The sequence below is a fragment of the Lathamus discolor genome, chromosome 6 (genome assembly GCF_037157495.1).
Source record: "Lathamus discolor isolate bLatDis1 chromosome 6, bLatDis1.hap1, whole genome shotgun sequence".
Classification (NCBI taxonomy): domain Eukaryota; kingdom Metazoa; phylum Chordata; class Aves; order Psittaciformes; family Psittacidae; genus Lathamus; species Lathamus discolor.
The window spans coordinates 22,396,504-22,416,038 of record NC_088889.1 but is presented as its reverse complement, the minus strand read 5'-3'; the positions used below and the strand labels follow the sequence as shown (position 1 = coordinate 22,416,038).

At 43.4% G+C, this 19,535-nt stretch overlaps 1 protein-coding gene across 1 annotated transcript; it reads left to right on the top strand.

Annotated features, from left to right (window-relative positions):
- Positions 1 to 802: 802 nt before the first annotated feature.
- On the top strand, positions 803 to 15,327 carry PLD4 (phospholipase D family member 4). Its single transcript, XM_065685352.1, has 11 exons — positions 803 to 942; positions 3,461 to 3,550; positions 4,161 to 4,366; positions 5,055 to 5,238; positions 6,583 to 6,703; positions 7,064 to 7,191; positions 7,348 to 7,548; positions 7,948 to 8,087; positions 10,597 to 10,762; positions 13,308 to 13,404; positions 14,694 to 15,327. Exons 1-11 carry the CDS (start codon positions 940 to 942, stop codon positions 14,900 to 14,902), a joined length of 1,545 nt encoding a protein of 514 aa, XP_065541424.1. The 5' UTR covers positions 803 to 939; the 3' UTR covers positions 14,903 to 15,327.
- The last annotated feature ends 4,208 nt before the right edge of the window (positions 15,328 to 19,535 follow it).

Genomic DNA, 19,535 nt, shown 5'->3' with positions numbered 1-19,535 from the left:
GTGCCATGTCTGGGATGCAAACTGCACCGAAGCTGAGCAGTCCTTTCAACCGGTGTCTTGTAGTGCTGATCTAGACTGGTCTTAGACCACTGGGGGTAGTGGGAGCTTAGCCATTCAACCGAGTTTGGACCAGGTCACAAAGTTACATCACAGAGGTGAAGATCAAGACCTGGAGCTTAAGAACTGGATCACAACAACTAGATGATTAGATAAACAACCTCACCTGGAGTATTGTGTGCAGTTCTGGTGTCCTCAACATGAAAAGGACATGGAACTGTTGGAACAAGTCCAGAGGAGGGCCACGAGGATGATCAGGGGACTGGAGCACCTCCCATATGAAGACAGGCTGAGAAAGTTGGGGCTGTTCAGGCTGGAGAAGAGAAGGCTGCGTGGAGACCTCATAGCAGCCTTCCAGTATCTAAAGGGGGGCTATAGGGATGCTGGGGAGGGGCTCTTAGTCAGGGACTGTAGTGACAGGACAAGGGGTAACGGGTTAAAACTTAAACAGGGGAAGTTCAGATTGGATATAAGGAAGAAGTTCTTTACTGTGAGGGTGGTGAGGCACTGGAATGGGTTGCCCAAGGAAGTTGTGAATGCTCCATCCCTGGCGGTGTTCAAGGCCAGGTTGGACAGAGCCTTGGGTGACATGGTTTAGTGTGAGGTGTCCCTGCCCATGACAGGGGGGTTGGAACTTGATGATCTTAAGATCCTTTCCAACACTAACTATGCTATGATTCTATGATAACTTGGGACTCTTAATTGTCAGTGCCTGTTGTGAAACTCTGTGTTTAAGAGGAAGTGTCTGCAGCAGGAAGAGATAAAACCAGAAGAACCCCAAATAAATCTGCTGGTGAAAAGCATGTGCACTGCTTTTTGTAAGCAGTGTTGGAGTAACATCAGACTGCAGTAGGAGATCCGCACAGGAGGAAGTCTTGCAGGATGGTAAGTACGTTTGCCATCATCTTGACAGTACTGGGAGTTCATCTGAGAGCACTTTGTTCATCCGAGGAGCTTCAAACAGCTTCTTTGGGATGGTTTTGTATAATGAAGTCTCATCCTTGTGTTTGAAATCCAGCAGGTTGATGCTGATGGAGAAAAGAAGAACCAAAAGTTATTTAGGGGGCAGGGAGAAACCAGCTTTAATGTTATAAACAAGTCTCCTGTGTGCACTCAGCAGATAGTGGTATTAGCTTGTGTTCCAGTCTGTGAAGCAATGCTAAGCAATACTTGTATTTATTGCTCTTGGATAAACTTTAGTCATTGAAATTGGCAGCCGGTAAAGCTCTGAAAGCTTTGAGGAAGCCGCAGTTAATTACTGACCAGCTACAATATTATTCTTAAGCATTCTGGTTGAGTCTGTGCTGTTTTCTTTCTTGAAAGTTAAACTTCATATTTTAGTGCAGTTCTCATGACTTCTGTGAGGCAGCTGGGAATCTAACCCGTTGGCAGGCAAAGACACCAAGAAGCACTTTGACCCAAATGATACATGATTCTATGACTGTGGCACATATGAGATCTGTTTGCTCTCATTTTTATGAGAACTGCTGCTTTTCGAAGCCATTTTGTAACTGTTGCTGGAAAAGAGAACTGAAACAAGTTGTTTCTCAGAAGCTCCTTCCTTCTGAAGCCATCAAATGGGTGTAAATGCCCTTGCAGCTGCAGTTCCTCCAGGGCTGGGAGGGTAGGTATTTCACTGCCAGCACTTATAACTATTCCTAGTGTAAAAGCTTGCATCTGAATCTGGGGGCAGCAAAAGAAGTGCTAGTGAAAAGTGTGAGTAAAAGTGCCTTAGAAAGAAGCTACTGCTGTGGTGATTACAGCTGATAACAACAACAAGCAAGCTCTGGAACAGAAACTTAGCTTTCATCTCTGCAGCTCTAGCATGCTTTTTAGCATGATTGTTCATACCTTTGCTTTTTCCTCTCTTATTTCCTCTTAACTTTCTTATTCTCCCTTGCCTGCTCTCTTACCTTGGGTCCTCTCTTTTCAAATCCCTCTCTGTGTTCCCCAAGTCATTGTTTCAGACCCACCTCCCTTGTCTCCCAAAGACATCCTCCACCTTTTCAGTTCAACCCTTCTAGTTCTTGTGAGTTAGGTCCCATAAGAAGCCTTTGGGGCTGCAGTGTCCAACTCCTGCTTGTTCCATGTGGTCACAGCATCTGTACAGAAAGGTGGAGTGGGCAGGAGTTGGATGCACCATGGACATGTGTAGCCATACTGCCTTACGCATCTGGGAAGGCAGACACCATGAGCCCATCCAATTCAGGTGACAGTAGCTGTGAACGTAGGGCAAGATGGATGGGACAAGCCTGGCAGGATCCTTCCTACCTCAAACTTGTTTGAGTGTGGCCACCCACCACATATGCTCTGTTGCCACAGAACAACTGCATATCTGATACCATGACAGCATGTTTACCTTCCTGGCTACAAATGCCCATGGCTCAGGGATAGGAAGTGGTGGACTGGGACTAGGCAGACGGTGATATCATCTGCTAGCACTTGTTGAAATCTATCATATCCCAGGATGTGCTTGTTGCTTCTAAGCATGAAAAATGTCCAAGTCTAGTGGAAGGTGTCCCTGCCCATGACAGGGGGGTTGGAACTAGATGATCTTAAGGTTCTTTCCAACCCTAACCTTTCTGTGAACCTATGATTCTAAATGACAGCTGACTCCTATGGGGTAAATTCACCTCTGCTGATGCAGGGATAGTTCATGATCTGTTGGGGATGTGTGCAGTTCTTGGTTTGACCTTTTGAGAAAGCAAAGTAGGCAAGTGGTCACCTACTCCTTGCCTACTAACTGCTTTGAGTTTCGCGGTATTTTGGTACTTTGTTTAGGGGTTACCTCTGCTGGTGATAACTCAAGATTGGAGCAATATTGTCTGAGGAGGAAAAGAAGTTAACTTATTTTCTAGGGTCACGATTGCAACAGGGGTGAAGTGGAGTTTCTATTTTGGGCTGGTCCCTATCCCCTTAACAAAGACCCTTCTGGATGTGGCACTGGCATTGCAGAGTACTCACAGGCATAGGAAGAGAGCAGGAGCCTAATGGAGTCACACAGAGGATGACATTAATACTGTATGCTAACACTCACAGTTCCTGCACTTAATTATTGCTTGTTGGCAAATATTTTAGCTTGCAACAGGACAGAAGTGGGTGTTGAAGGATAACTTGAAGAGGCAGCGCTGCAGTTCTTTACATATTTATCACTGAAGTGATTTTGGTGTGTAGACAGCACCAGGGAAAAAGCACAGGGACCTGTCTCTCCCTCTCCCTTTGGAATCTGTTAATGTCAGTCAAGACCCATGATACAGTGAGGATGTTGCACAGATCCATACTTAAATCTCAGAGTGCTGTATGAAGCAATGGCAGTAACCCGCATTTTTAGTCTGTAACTGGCTTTTTACAAATGTTGCCATAAAGCTTTATTTTTCCCCTTGCATACATTTCTGTTTTTCAGATTGTGAAAAAAGCATTAAAAATATCCCTGATGTTTAATGAGGCCTCGAACATGAAATTAAGCGTGAACAATCAAAAAGACGTCAAAACGGTAATTATTGGGAAACACTACATTTGCTTACAAGAGCTGAGGTTACACTGGCATTTCTGAAAAGATATAGCAGATTAGAGAGGAATGATTTTATTGCCCATTTTAGAAATCCATATAGGTTTCAATCTTATTTGTAAACAAGTGAGTGACAGCAACCCTCATTGATTTATCCAGTAGACTGATCAAACCTTGCTGAGAGTAATGTGGAATCTAATCCTGCAGCCCTGGCTCTGGACAGTGTGTTATGGATTTCCTTCTTTTGATTTTTGTGGAGTTTTTGTTGAACACCCGTTTGTCTTGTGCTAAAATAAAGCCAATAAATGTCAAATCAACCACAATGTTCTGGGAAAAAAACCCCCAAGTTTTTCGGTATGTTGTCACAGGAAAAATTAAAGCAAAACTAAAATCTCAGTCCTCACATAAACCAACCCCTCTGTAGCTTGTGATCCACATTTTCAGTGGTGTATCTAAGAGTGTTGTCTGCCAGTAGCTGAAAGCAGAACTACTATTCAAATATTGTGAGTCACCTGTAACAGGTGGTCATCCATTAGCTGGTGTATCAGTGACTTGGTGATCACTTAAATCTTATCCTGTTTGCGTTCTGTTCTAGTTTCAAATCTTAGGGGCAATTTTGATACTTGGTCTTGTTGTCTTGGCTGTTTACTTTATGAAAGTGGAAAGCACAGTTGATCCTAGCAGAGAAAAAGCAGTTGTCAACATTTACAAAGAGATGGAGGTGGAAGAAGAACCCTTTGGAGATCTCCCAGGAGCCACAATAATTGAGGAAGACACCAATGGATCAAATGACTCCTGCAGGTAAGCCAGGCTTGATGGCACATGGAGAAGTAATCACCCAGTGGAATAATAGTTACAGTGCTGACAGTATCAGCATGGCTTTTGTTCTTTTCCCATTGTATAAAAAGTGACAAAGTGCCACTAATTTGGGAAGAGTGAAGGGTTTGTTTAGGCGTTGGGTCATTAGTAGTTGCCTGGTGTGAGGGGCGGTGTCAATACTCCAGGACTGGTCCTATGCTTGTATGTTCAGCACACGACTGTTGCATCTCCACCATCTCCAGACATCCTCTGTTTGTGGCAGTGCTGGGAGGCAGCAGAGCAACCAGTAGGCAGAGCAGCCACTGCTGAGCTCACCTACTTTCAGAGGCCAGAGGGGTGAGTGGATGTTTGTCCTGGCAGAGGGAAGGGGTACCAAAGCGACATCCAGCCCCACGGTTTACTTTTTTGCTCATCTTTAGGATGAGAAGATAAAGAGCTCAGAAAAGCCACGGATAAGCCATTGTGCTGGATTTGGGATCATGATGTATGATATATGCTTGGCTATAAAGACTGGGCATAGAGAGTAGTCCCAGCTTGTTTGTCCAGCTCTGCTTCTTTGCGTTTGAGGTTGATGTCCAAAATGGCCAAGTGTATGGCTTGAGACCTTCCCTGCTTAGTTTCCTGCTTGGGTGACAGTCACTTGCTTCACAACATGCAACTGTCGTTGCAGCTTTGAACTGGTGGAAAATGTTCCTTATGACTTAGCTTTTGAGATAAACAGCACTGCAGCCAAACCCCTGTACAAAGCCTGGATGAGACTCCTTGATATAGCCCAGGAAAAAATTTATGTGGCTTCTTACTATTGGTCTCTTGCTGGGAAGGATATCAACGTCAATGATTCATCTGCCAAGCAGGTAGGAGCAAACCAATGACAAGCACATTTATGGTTGTATGTACATGTGGTAGATGGCAGATCGACTGTGAGGCCTGTCTTCCAGATGCTTCCAGCAAACCCAGAAAGGTTTTCCATGCTGATCTAAAGCAGCACACCAACTTTCCTCCTCTGGCCAAGTTAGACCCCATATGGGCTCTGTTTTCTCTGAATATTTCTGTGCCATGTTTTAAGAGCAACCGGACAGGGGCCAGCCCCAAAACCACACTCTCTTACCCTGCACATGGTCAGTCTGTGGTAGGGGCAGCCCCTGGCACGGCCAGAGAGCCTGCAGGATCCGTATACACAAGTGAACATGCCAATTCCCACTGGCTAGCTGGGAGAGTCAGGAAACAAAGTCTGCTGGACTTCTACCTGCTTCAGAGGCTGCTTCTTCCCCATGTACAGGCACAGCATCTGCGTCCACCCATTTTGCAGATGTTCCTGAACCATGCCATTGGGCAGCCATTTAGGACATTCATTCTTCTCCTGGGCACCCTGTGCAGCCAGGCTGCCTGCAGGGCCTCTCTGGCTCCAGCACCAAAAATAAATGAGAGAGGCCACGGCACAGGCTCACCTTGCTACTATCCATCGTGTTTAAGTGTCCCTTGGCTCTATTCTGGCCTGTGGCAGCTGGCAGCCCCCCAGGCAATCCTGAGCAGGGTCTGGGGGACTATTCTGAGAAGCAGAAGGGACAAGGCCACCCTGTTTCAGGTAGGCGTGCAGTTTAGTCACAGGTCAGGAATTGTGCTGCTTGCTGACCGACCAGGCGCTGGCCTGTTTGTTACTGTAGGCCAGACCTCTGCCTCTGCCCTGGCACATCTTCCTTGGCCTCATGGGCTCTCTGGGGTTTGTCTTCCTCCCCACATGGTTCTGGTGATGTAAGACGACTCATTTCCTCTACACAAAAGAAGGGAAAGTGACAGATGTAAGGCTGAGCCCTGCCTCTGCTAAAGGGACAGTGTAGGGCAGCCTCTGTTATTTTATCCTTGGGGAGAACTGGCGCAGTGTATCTGTTGAGCATCAGCATCCAGCAGTTCATCTTCACTGGGGCATTCACCTTTGAAGTCTGGGGTATTTCTGGTTGTATTTTTAAGCCTTATCTCTAATAGCACTAAACAACAGAAAATAAACTTTGATTCATACATTGGATCAGAATCTTTGCTCCCTTGTTTCTCTACTTGAAGCAATCCTAAAATAGATTAAATTTCTGACCTTTCTTGTGTTGGGCTTCTTCAAACAAAGCATCCGTTAGTAACACTGTACTTGCATATATCTTACTAAATGTTCTATAACAAAATACAAAAAATAGCCATGTACCATGCAGGGTGAAGATATTCTGAAGAGGTTTGAGAGACTACTTGCAGAGAATGTCTCTGTGTATGTTGCAGCAAGTATTCCAACTCTGGCAACTAATTCAACTGACCTTGAGCTTTTAGAGGAAAAAGGTAATTATTCAGTGACGCACTCAGAATTTCTTCATTGCAATAGGGCATCTGAGACAAACTGATCTCCAGGGCCTGTTCTGCCATGGTGTTTATGTGAGTTCACAAGACAAGTGCTATGTGTTCACTAGTTCGTGATTTTTGTGTATGTTGTCATGCCCTTAAGGCTTTTTCTGAAATTTCACATTTTGCATAATTTTGCAAGTTACTGTATCCCCAGGAATGAGCACTTGTGAATTTTGGTAGGTATTAGTGGCTGCAAGTATTAGACATCCAGACATGTCCTGGCTATCAGGAGAGCAGTATAGATTACCATCTCCAGCTGTGTCTAAACTCCTTTTGCCTCTCCCCACTTTTCTTCAGGGGCTCATATAAAGAAGGTTGATTTTGGACATTTGGCAGGAGGAGTGTTGCACAGTAAATTCTGGATTGTAGACATGAAACACATATACATCGGTAGTGCAAATATGGACTGGAGATCTTTATCTCAGGTAAGCTCTGCTTCAAAAAGCTGGGGGAAAATTCACGTGTTAGCACATAACTGAGGAACATCATGATGTAAAATACTGATTGAGTGAGAGAAACAGCAAAGAAACCCTTGGAGGTGGCTCTTTCTGGGGCTGTGACATAGCTTGCTCTCTTTGTAGGTGAAAGAGTTTGGTGCTGTGATATACAACTGCAGCTGCTTGGCCAAAGACCTCTGGAAAACATTTAGTACTTACTGGGATCTTGGACGTCCTAATGCTACAATCCCATTCCCTTGGCCTCTTAATTATTCTACCCACATTAACATGCATCAGCCTCTGGAAGTAGAATTCAATGGAATCTTGACAAAAGCCTATTTTTCTGTAAGTATGTTTGAAAGTATCAGGATAGAGTGTGACCTGTATTTAAACATAGGCTGGAAAATTTTCTTCAGCAGTCCTCAGTTACTTGTGTTCCAGTTGGATAATAATTAATTCAACAGGTTTCTCTGGAACTGCTTAATGAATAAGGGCTGATCCAGCTCCATCCATCAGGTAGTATGGCAAGAATGGGATGCAGGTCTTCTTTGATCACCTGTGGGCTCAATATATCAGTACGTATCTGACCCATCAGGTCATGTAAGGCATGAGGAAAGATAGTGGTCCACTTTAAGTGCTTCGTGCTATTGTAGTGAAAACTGAACAGATCTGAACATAAATGACTCACAGAGTCTGAGAGAAAAAACGATTAAATCACTGACTTCTGTGTTTTCTTCTTTTCAGGCTTCTCCTCCAGCATTTTGTCCAGAAGGTCGTACCAATGACCTCTTTGCTATAACCAGTATTATCAGTGAGGCACAGAAATTTGTCTATGTTTCTGTTATGGAATATTTCCCTACCAGCCGTTTCATTCACCCAGAAAGGTACAATTTTTATCTTGAGCAAATCAGTTGACTGCCCTTTTTAAAGGAAAAATATGCTATTCCACTCCTTCTGAAACAGAAGTTTTCAGGGTGGAGAGAACTGAGGCTTTGCTCTGCAGTCTTGACTGCCTCATGGACTGTGCAAATACTGATGCTACAAGAAGGATGGTATCCAGTACTGTTCATGTGCTTTGCTAGTGTTTTAAATCAACCTCCCATGCTCTTCACACAGCAAGAAAACTGTGAAGTGACAGATTAGGGACAATGAGGATACCGCTCTCTTCAAAACATAGCAGAGCAGCTTTGTGAATAGAGAGAGGAATGAGAACAGCAGAAAGATACCTGACACCAGGCTTTTCAGAGAAAATACACTTGTTCCCCTCTTCCACTCCTGTTTCTTTCTGTTCTTTACTTCTGAAGACTCTTGACTTCTGGTTCCGCTGCCTGTTTCATGTACTTGACCCATAGTTTAAAGGTGATTCTTAACTGTCCTTGCTGACCTCTGCAAGCTGAAACAGTCTCTAAAAGAAGCTTTCAGGCTTTTATTTTCCTTTTTTTACAGTTCCATCTAAGGACATCCAAATTCCTGAAGCATGCTGCATGCACACAGCAGCCGCTCTCAAAAAGAAGGTGGTAGTGGTGATCTGGAGTGGTCAGGTTGTGTGTAGTGGACCACAGCCTAAAGTCACGGCAGAATTATGTACATAATATCATATCTGTACATCAGCTCATATCTGTACATCAGCTCATATCTGAGTAACACAAAAAGTTAGTCAGTCATGGAGCAACCACTAAGACTCCAAATCCTCTTATATATGCTTGAATTAGGATGTTTACATGCAACCAAGTGTCCTGAATATTATCTGCTTATAACATTTGTAAGTTTTCCAATCGTTTAAATAATCTGATTGAGAAAGAAGCTCAGGCAAAATAATTGTGTACAACATGGCTTGTAAGGAATAGGGTGAGCTCTAACTTTCCGTTATCCAGAATTATACCACACATCATGTCCTGTGGCATGATGGTGTAAAGCCTCTGTTGTTCAGCTGGGCATGTGGTAGCAGGAAGGATAATAGATAGACACAGATAATTCCACTGTCTTTGACATGAAAACTCAAAGATGAGCTTCCACTTGGAAGATACTTTTTATAAATCAAACAACTTCGAGGATTTTTGGTTTCTGTGTTATACAGTTGAATCTCTGTGTTTCTCATCTCCTGCTATTAGCTAAGAATAGGTTCACAGAAAGTCTTTTTTCCCCTTAGGAATGAGTGTGTTAATACTCCTCATTCTTCATCTGAAGCCTTAATCCACCATTTGTGACATCTAGGGCCTGATCAGATGCAAAAAAGAGTTTGAAAGGCCTAGGGAAAGCTGTGCGGGGCCTCCGGCTATCTCCACAGCAACCAGCTGTAGTGCAATGAATTGAGGCTGATTAGTTCAGGTTAGGTTCCTCCAGCAGCTGAGGCAGAAGGAACAAAGCTGCTATCTTAATGCCCGAGTGTTAATCAGCTCAAACCTGATATATTTAAAAAATGGAAACTGTTGGAAAATAGGATTTCTAAATATGTTTTTCTGAGTTTTTCAGGATCTGCAAGACAATCTGACCCTGAAAGCACATGGCTAGTCTGCTGATTGTGATAGGATGATGTGCAATGGAAAGTTAGAGAATTCAGGGCTTTGTACATAAGGCCCAAGGAATAAGTTAGGTAAATTAATTAATCATTGCCCATGGGACTGTAAGCGAGTGTTGGACCTCTCTGTATCAGTCCTCCAACCTATCCTGAAGATGCTTGTTTTCCTCTGTGCAGCATTTGTTAGGATCCACAGGATGAAAGTCCTATATGGGCACTTGGAGTTACTAGTCTTGGGATGTACATTGTCCAGCACTTAGTGTTGTGTAGTTGGGTCAAGGATGTTAAAAATTTTCTCCTAAGCTACTATCAAAACTAGTGTCATGGAAATGGAGAGCCCCATGTTCGTGAGAGCACAGCTGCGTCAGTTACCTCGAGGGCACATGGCATACTAAAGAGGACAAGGAGGGATACGGAGGGATAGTGTCCATGCCATGTCCTGAAATAGCCATATTCTACAAAGTGATTCTTAGGCTCCATTGGGCTCGGCGATGTCCTTTTTATTTCATGTTGTATGATCTGGCTTTACATTGGAGTTGTTATTGTTATTTTTAGTTTCCTAATGCAATGAGCATGATGGCACCATGCAGTGTGTGTAGCTGTGTACATGTGCTTTACTAAGCTTTAAACTTCTTGATAATTTTCAACCTAATTTGGCAGAGACTGGAGGTCTCAAAACACACTGTGAAATGAACTGGCTGTGTAGAAGGCAGAAATCTTATTTATACCTCCAGTGAAGGCACAAGTGCTCCTCTTACTAGGTACCCGAGATCCCACCTGTGCACAATGTTACTTGTATTCTCAGTTTATTCTTGCAGCTTTCTACTGAACTATTTCAAAACTGTCCCTTTTTCCACCCACCTACTTTTCTCCAGATATTGGCCAACCATTGACAACGCTCTGAGACGTGCAGCTTTCGAATACAGAGTACAAATTCGGCTTCTGGTCAGCTGCTGGACCCACTCTGACCCAGACATGCTCTACTACTTGAGGTCCCTGCGTGCTCTCAACAATCCACATGCCCACATCAGTGTCAGCGTGGTACGATAAGAAACCACATTTTGGAAAGACAGCTTGATGATACAGGCCTCCCACTGACTTTTGAGTCTAAGCTGCCAGTTGTGTGTGCAAGTACTAGGTTTTAGAGAAGCAGATTGTCATAGAATCATAGCATAGTTAGGGTTGGAAAGGATCTTAAGATCATCAAGTTCCAACCCCCCTGCCATGGGCAGGGACACCTCACACTAAACCATCTCACCCAAGGCTCTGTCCAACCTGGCCTTGAACACCGCCAGGGATGGGGCATTCACAACTTCCTTGGGCAACCCATTCCAGTGCCTCACCACCATTACAAGTAAGGAACTTTCTCCTTATATCCAATCTAAACTTCCCCCGTTTAAGTTTTAACCCTTTGCCCCTTGTCCTATCACTACAGTCCCTAATGAAGAGTCCCTCCCCAGCATCCCTATAGGCTCCCTTCAGGTACTGGAAGGCTGCTATGAGGTCTCCATGCAGCCTTCTCCTCTCCAGGCTGAACAGCCCCAACTTCCTCAGCCTGTCTTCATACGGGAGGTGCTCCAGTCCCCTGATCATCCTCGTGGCCCTCCTCTGGACTTGTTCCAGCAGTTCCATGTCCTTTTTATGTTGAGGACACCAGAACTGCACACAATACTCCAGGTGAGGTCTCACGAGAGCAGAGTAGAGTGGCAGGGTCACCTCCTTCGACCTGCTGGTCACACTCCTTTTGATGCAGCCCAGGATATGGTTGGCTTTCTGGGCTGCGAGCGCACACTGAAGCTGGCTCATGTTCATTTTCTCATGGACCAACACCCCCAAGTCCTTCTCTGCAGGGCCGCTCTGAATCTCTTCCCTGCCCAACCTGTAGCTGTTCTTGGGATTGCTTCGACCCAGGTGTAGGACCTTGCACTTGGCATGGTTGAACTTCATAAGGTTGGTATCAGCCCACCTCACAAGCGTGTCAAGGTCCCTCTGGATGGCATCCCTTCCTTCCAGCATATTAACTGGAACACACAGCTTGGTGTCATCAGCAAACTTGCTGAGGGCACACTCAATCCCACTGTCCATGTCAGCGACAAAGATGTTGAACAAGACCGGCCACGATACTGATCCCTGAGGGACACCACTCGTTACTGGTCTCCAGCCGGACATTGAGCCATTGATCACAACTCTTTGTGTGCAGCCATCCAGCCAGTTATTTATCCACCGAGTGGTCCACCTATCAAATTGGTATCTCTCCAATTTAGAGAGAAGGATGTTGTGTGGGACAGTGTCAAACGCTTTGCACAAGTCCAGGTAGATGACATCAACTGCTCTATCCCTGTCCGTCAGTTCTGTGGCCCCATCATAGAAGGCCCCCAGATTGGTCACACAGGATTTCCCCTTTGTGAAGCCATGCTGGCATTGCAGTGACTGTTTCAGGTCCTTGAGAAAAAACGGCCCAAGGGATAATCTTGAAGAAGCAGCTATTGCAAACTACTAGTGATATCAAGGGATGTGCCTAACTGCAGCACTTGTGACAAGGGTTAATGGCTTTAAACTGAAAGAGGGTAGACCCAGATTAGATATTAGGAAGAAATTCTTTACCAGGAGAGTGGTGAGACACTTGCACAGACTGCTCAGAGAAGTTGTGGCTGCCCCACCCCTGGAAGTGTTCAAGGCCAGGTTGAGCAACCTGGCCCACTGGAAGGTGTCTCTGCCCTTGACAGGGGGGTTGGAACTGGATGATCTTTAAGGTCCTTTCCAACCCAAACCATTCTCTGATTATCCAGGCAGTAGCTTTTGCTGAGCACCATGACAGTGACAGTTTATATGACAACCTAGTGCTCTTTTCATAGACCTTTTCCTGTATTAAGCATCTTAAATGGGTTTAATTACTGTCAGTTTTTTACAATTGAGATCTCTGCTGACTGCCTAGATAAATGGATCTGTTTGTGAACACTAAGTATTACACAGAGGCCATAGGCACTAGGCTGGAGTGCATCAAGTAGGGGGAGGTGGTATGGAAGATACCGACATGATGCAGTTACCATGACAGAGTGAAGTCGCAGAAAGAAGGTGGAATGTTTTTTACCAAAAGGAAAAAACAAGCAAACAAACAAACAACAACCAAAAAAAGTAGAGTTTGATAAGAGTTAACACAAAAAGTTCGGCATTATTGCTGCCTGCAGTACCCCTTGTGTCTGTGATCAGCCCATTCTAGTGCAAAATAAGAGCAGCAATCAGTGGTAAATGCAGATCTATTAAACAGCTGCCTAAAACTGCATTTAATTGTCTGCCCTGTAATGATAATAGCTGTGCCACTAATGGAACATTATGAAGCAAACATTATCCTTATCTCATCTCAGTTGCTTATCCAATTTTATGTATAGTGGAAATACTATTTGTTAGTTCTCTTGGATAGGAGTAAAATCTCTTTTATGGTACATTTAATAACAGTAGGTGGACTATTCTGTTCTTTCTGTGCTATTCTTGTCTTTGTAAATATAGAAAATCTGCATTGTCCAATCATGCAGTCTGTTCCTCACTATGGTATTTCTATTTATATTTTTAATTTCTCTCTCTCCAGAAACTCTTCATTGTTCCAGTTATGAATCACACAAATATTCCTCATGGGAGAGTGAATCACAACAAATATATGGTCACTGATAAAGTAGCCTATATTGGTATGTATTCCATTATTCCAAATACTTACCGTATATTTAGATCTATAGGATTGAGGCTGAGATAGGATGGGCTGCAATATCAAATTTGCCATGTAAATCAGTCTGCCCTGGGTAAAGAAGTAGAGACGTGAAAGGGAGATAATAATGTAGGTCAGGTTCAGTAAGAGATTATTTCATATGACTGTGAACTGTTAAGAACAGAGCATGACAAGTCTGAGTTCACAGCTTGTGACAAGCACAGTAGGAATTTCACAGACTGTGTGCTCGTAATGATGCAGTGATAGCTGATGCTCTAGTATATAACATTGTGCTTTCATAAAACTAAATTGCTGGGAGGAATTAATTTCCCGCACTGTTTGTTGAACAGAACTCTAGGAAAGGAAATTAGAAAACAGTAATGTCAATTGCTGCTCAGTTCCTGAAAGAATTATCTTTATTTTTTACTCTCTCATTAGGATCCCTCAAGAAAGGCAATGTGAAAGGGCTCTGTCATTTCAGTCAGCTCATCCTACAAGCAATGCAAACCAGCAAATAGCCTAATCTTCCAACGGGCTGAGCGCTTGCATCTCCAATTACCTTTAATAGAACTTGTTTCTTACTGAATTGTCTTTTGAAGACAGATACGCAGATAATTTGTTTTCATGGCTAAGCACCTTCCGGAATTGACAGTAGATTTTTCTAGCTAAGGCACATAGCAGGAGAAGTGCTAAGAGATAAAATGTGCTTTTTTTTTTCCACAATATTTGATTTACTGAATTATGATAGCTTTGGAGAGAGCCCTAGACAGTGCATGCTGCTGGATTCCCAACTTTGCCTGGTTTAAAACCTGGCATTGCATGCTGAGCTCAGAGCAGCTCCCAAGGTTTTACTAATCAAGGGTCCAGTTTCTTCTCTTGTTTTTCTTTAACAAGAGAATTAAGTCCATTAAGGATTTTTTTCTTTAAACACAGAAACCCGTATCAAACACTGACTTTTACCTCTCTTAATACCTCAATGTAGCACTCTATTTGCATCTTCGTAATGACTAGGTTTGTGCACCTCTGTCACAGGCTGTAAGGAACCAGAAGGTTATGAAGCCTCAGGGTTGCAGTTAGTACTCACTTTCCAAAACCTGGGGTCTGGAATAAGAAGGAGGTGACCTCATTTTTACTGCTCTATTGGTCCTAATGAGATTTGCAGCTGTACAGCAAATCAGCAAAGCCAGGCAAATGTGGACTTAACAAGAACAGGGATGAAACAGAACACTGGGAAATTAATGTTTTCTAATTAGATACTTTTTCATTGCATAGGGACTTCGAATTGGTCAGAAGATTACTTCATTAACACTGCTGGCGTGGGACTAATTATCAAACAGAATTCAACCAACCTGCAGAGAAGGCAACTGCCTATCCAGGAACAATTAAAACATCTTTTTGAGCGAGACTGGAATTCCAAATACGCAGTGAATCTGGAAGATGTGCAGGGACAGAAAGACTGTAACTGGAGAGGCAGGCCCTGAAGTGAATTGAAATACAAATTTAAAATAAAACAAAAAGTCCCGCTTGAATCTTGTTCCCCGTGCAGAACAGGGAGTTTTCTCTTTCTGTCTGTGTCAGAAAAATTGTTTCACTGTGGTATCCACATTGACGAGGTGAGAACTTCTCATAGTTGACTCTGCCTGCAAAACCATTAGTCAGTGTGACACTTCTCTTTTTTGTGTGATTACCTCACTCCAGAGTTAATGAAATGCATACAGTGTTATATGACAAGCTATCTGATATTAAAGCAAACATGGAAGATACAACTGGATCTTAGTACATCAGAGACGCATATTGCTGTGCTATTTTATCTCAGGAAGCTATATACTTCAACCTTAATGTTCCATTAACAGTATTTGCTTACATGTGTTTAACCATATTTTTAATAAACTCCTGGCCACTTTAAGTTTTTGAGCTGTGTAAGTAATCGCCTACAATAGTGAGGACAGATATTTAAAAGCATTTAGGAATTAGAGGTATGGGGAAATACCTATATATAAGTGTTGAGGCTAGAACCTGTGATTTAAATCTGGAGCCCTGAGTGTTTGGGGATGCTTAGATATCTGTGCGTTGGCCACAGGCAGTAAATGGGATGGCAAAAGCAGAGCAAAGCTGATGTGTGAGTGCTGGGTTGACAATGGCATCCCACCTACTCTGTGGGCAGTGCTCAGACAGCCTCCTTGCTCCTTTGGGGCTGTTTTGGTGCTGGTCCAGACCAGTGTTGTATCTCTGGGCTTCCTTTTCTGCTGCAGTCACACAGGGACCACAAACCTGAACCATCCGGTGCCTTATGTCCATATCCACCACTGCGTGGTGGCTCTGCCCTGGGTGACCCCCTAGAAGTGACAGGAAAGGAAAAGCAGAGCACATGTGCCAGCAACGGAGAGGTGTGAATAACACTGGCCTTAGGCTCTGTGAACCTTGCCAGGGCTGCACACTTTGCCTGGGCACTGGAAAGGGAGTCGCAGTGTGAACCTTTTGCATTGGGGCTGATGTACAGCAGAGGCGAGAGAGCCCAAGGTGAAAGCCCACTGCGCTGAAAAAAATATTTCTGATTTTGTTCTTGATGCAAGTATCAATGCATGGTCAGGTATATTTGTTAGTACGGGCTAATAAACCCATGAATGGAGCTAGTGAATACCAGCTGGGAAGGTTCTATTTTGCTAGGGATTTTAATTAATGAGTGGGAATCTCAAAATATAAAGCAGCCTTTAGAAAGGAAATAGGGAGGAGAGTGCTAAAAGCACCTGCATCTTCCTCAGTATGTTTGCACATATGTGATACAGAAGGTCGGTGTTATCTGTAAATGTCTTAAAAATATGCATCAGTAGCAGAAAGCATTTGATCTGTAATGATGGATAAAACAATCTAAGGGTCTTGGAAGTGTTTGGAAGAGATAGCTGAGGAGCAGCAGGGAAACCAAAAAATGGAAAATTGGGTTGGATCATCTCCAAAAGACCTCACAGAGAAAGGGACATATTCGTATGGGGATTTGTGTGCATTCACAGAGATTCAAGTCAGTCCACACATAGACAATCACAGCAGGTCCCTTTGACATCTCAGCACAGGACAGAGCACCAAAATGCTTCCTCTGGAGGATGGGGAAGTCTGTGATGGGGAAGTCTGTACTCGCACTACCCAGTCCGTGTCTGCACCAAGAGCCAAAATGCACTTGAATGAGGCCCTGCCAAGAGGGGTGTGAAGCTGACCTGCTACAGGCCTTTCGAGGGTGGCAAGGTCCGCAGCACTTTCACAGCTCAAAGATGGAGTGCCAGGACAGGGGCTTTGCCCGACCTCTCCTTGGAGCCATGCGCTGGGCTCTGTGCAATGAGCACATGTGAGTGGTGGAGCAGTCTGAAAAGCTTTTTGAGCAGTTGCATCTTGAACCAACAAAAGTATTTTCCGCAGCTGAGTGTGCTCCTCTAGATGGCACTCGAAGCTGTGTTTTCACTGATTTGGGGATGATGGGTATTGCAGGAACAAGAAGGAAACTTTCTTCTCCACTTGTGAACTCAAATCTGACAGTACTGGATAAGCTGTTCAGAGTTTGTGGACAAGCTGTGAGACTTGTCTTCTGGTAATATAAGACTCATATGGGGTCAGGTTCAGCTTATATAAGAAAAATTGATGCTTATGAGAGTGCTCTTTGCTGGCATCTCTTGTGTTGGTTTTCCTCCACAAATGACGGAGGGGTTTACAATTAAGATGATGAACTGGATCTAAGAGGAACTTGAGTTTATATCCCCGGTTTCTGGTGAAACTTCTTAGGCCCCCTCATATTTCATTCTAAATTACTTGTTGTCTGTTACAACAGCAGAATATGGTGTAGATTATAACCAGGCTTTGAATCTCTCGATAATTTTGTTTTCCATTTATGAAACAGGGTTAATAATAGTCCTTATCCATCCACCTGTTACTTATTGTTTTCATTTAGATTGTGATTTCTTCAAGTTAAGGAATATACCAAGTGTAAGCTGGGGCCTCCAGAAGTATTCATTAACATCTATTTATTTTCCTTGAATGGATTTTCTAGTTTGGTTACAGATAGTTCAGATTTTTCTCAGTATTAGTTTACTAATGTCTACAAAATGTTGTTGGTTTGGATCTTGAGCAAGGATACTCTCTGGTCAGCTCATCTCATGTACCTATGTTATGCTGGAGTAAAACTTAAGCAAACCAGCCTTGCTTTACATGAGTGGCTTTCATGCAGAGCTGCTGCACTGCTCTCCCAGAAGTCTCCTTTCTGAGAGCACTTGGTTTGGTGCAGTGCCTTGTGGCTACAGTGCTGCTGACACAGAGGCAGGCTACAGCAAGACAGAACATAGCTGGCTCTATAGGTTTGTGAGCTCTGGCAGGACTAAAAGTCACCTGGCTTCACACATTAGACACTAGCTTGTTCCAAGAGTTTTTGTTATCTGTTTTCCATTTTTCCCCCATTATCCAGTATTTTCCTTTCCCAGTTGTTCAGATAAATCATACCTTTGTTTCTTTCATCCAGGTACTGAGAAAAATTCTCATTTACCATTTATGCTACATCAATGCACACTTAATTTTTTGAAAGTCATAAGTATCTCCATAATCCCAGGAAGATAGCTCTTCCGTCATGGGCACTGATTCACAGACCTCATTGCTCCCTGCAGCTTCCTGAGGAGAAGTGGAGAGTGAGGTGCTGCTCTCTTCTCCCTGGTGTAGGAGAGGATGTATGTGAATGGTTCAAGGCTGCAACAGAGGAGGTTCAGACTTGATATTAGGAAACATTTCCTTACAAAGAGGGTGGTCAAACACTGGAACAGGCTCCCTAGAGAGATGGTCAATGCTCCAAACCTATCGGTATTTAAGAGGTATTTTGGACAATGCCCTTAATAACATTGACTTTTGGTCAGCCCTGAAGTGGTCAGGCAGTAGGTCCCTTCCAAATGAACTGTTCTTTTCCGTTCCATTCTATACTTTAGCTGTCTTGCCTTTGGGATATGTGAGAGGTCCTGCTTCAAATATAACAACAAAACAGCCAACCAACAATGCAAGAAATTACCAAGGTGAGAGTGTCTTTTAAATGAATTTATACGTTCCTTTAGATGTCAAATCACAGTTGCAGGTTTGTTAGTCTGGAGACTGTATGTAGAGGTTTAGCTGAATAGCCTGCTTTTTCAGATGTTAAAAAATAACAGTAATGAAGGAAACCTAACACAGTTAAAAGAACAACCTAAGCATCTCAAATTAAGGATGCAGGTGGGATCAGAACCAGCCTGTTGACAAAAAGTCTATGTTCTGCAAGTTTGTGCCTGTGCTCCTTGCACCCCTTTGAGCTCTGTTCTTAGCTATGCCTGTGGTCAGATCCTTGGGTTAACCTGGTTCTTTATTCGCTTTCACCTTTCCCAAGGCTGACAGTAGCCTATTTGGAGGATTGTTTTATTGCTGCTTCTTTTTTTCTACTGTTCTTCCCTTAACTATTTCATTAATCTTTGAAAAACATGATAGTGATTACTGCTCTGTGGTCATTGCCGTCTCAGAGCTCAATTTTAATTGACTTGATTCTGCCACCTTTGCAACAGACTTCTACATTCAGTGTTGTGTAGGTGGATTCCTATTTGTGGGCCTAAGTTAATGAACACTACCTGCAAAACATTTTAGGTGAAAGAAGCTTGGCAGGTAAATGTGAGCTGCTGTTAGAATGCGATGTCCTTCATTACGTACATTACCTTTTTCTGGACTCAATTTTCCTGTCCTGATCACAAAGAAGTTTTCCTCAGTCCCAGTATATGTTGTTGCCATCTAATGTGGTAATTTTAGGTCTATTGAACAATAACTTTTATACTTAGGGACACTGCAGGGAAATGCTCCAAATAAATGATACATTTATAGGAACAGTCTCTTCAGAGATAATTAGAGTTCTCTTTACAACTGCCAGCAGTTCTTTTTAGAGTATTTAAGCCTAGTGCAAGGATACAGAAATTAAGAACATCTCAAGCTACAGATGGTTAGACAACAAAGTACACTTCCTTTACAACCCAGTTTCTAAATGTTTTGCTGTGTCTGCTTTCCCTGTACTGAGTAGAATATGGAGAAAGAAAATACAAGATGAGAAAACTGCTATAATGAAGCATGTCTGCACAT

Excerpts from the sequence above, each read along its gene's own strand:
- PLD4 (XM_065685352.1), top strand. Across the intron at positions 8,088-10,596 it reads CGTTTCATTCACCCAGAAAG|ATATTGGCCAACCATTGACA; the intron begins GTACAATTTTTA and ends ACTTTTCTCCAG. Across the intron at positions 13,405-14,693 it reads TGATAAAGTAGCCTATATTG|GGACTTCGAATTGGTCAGAA; the intron begins GTATGTATTCCA and ends TTCATTGCATAG.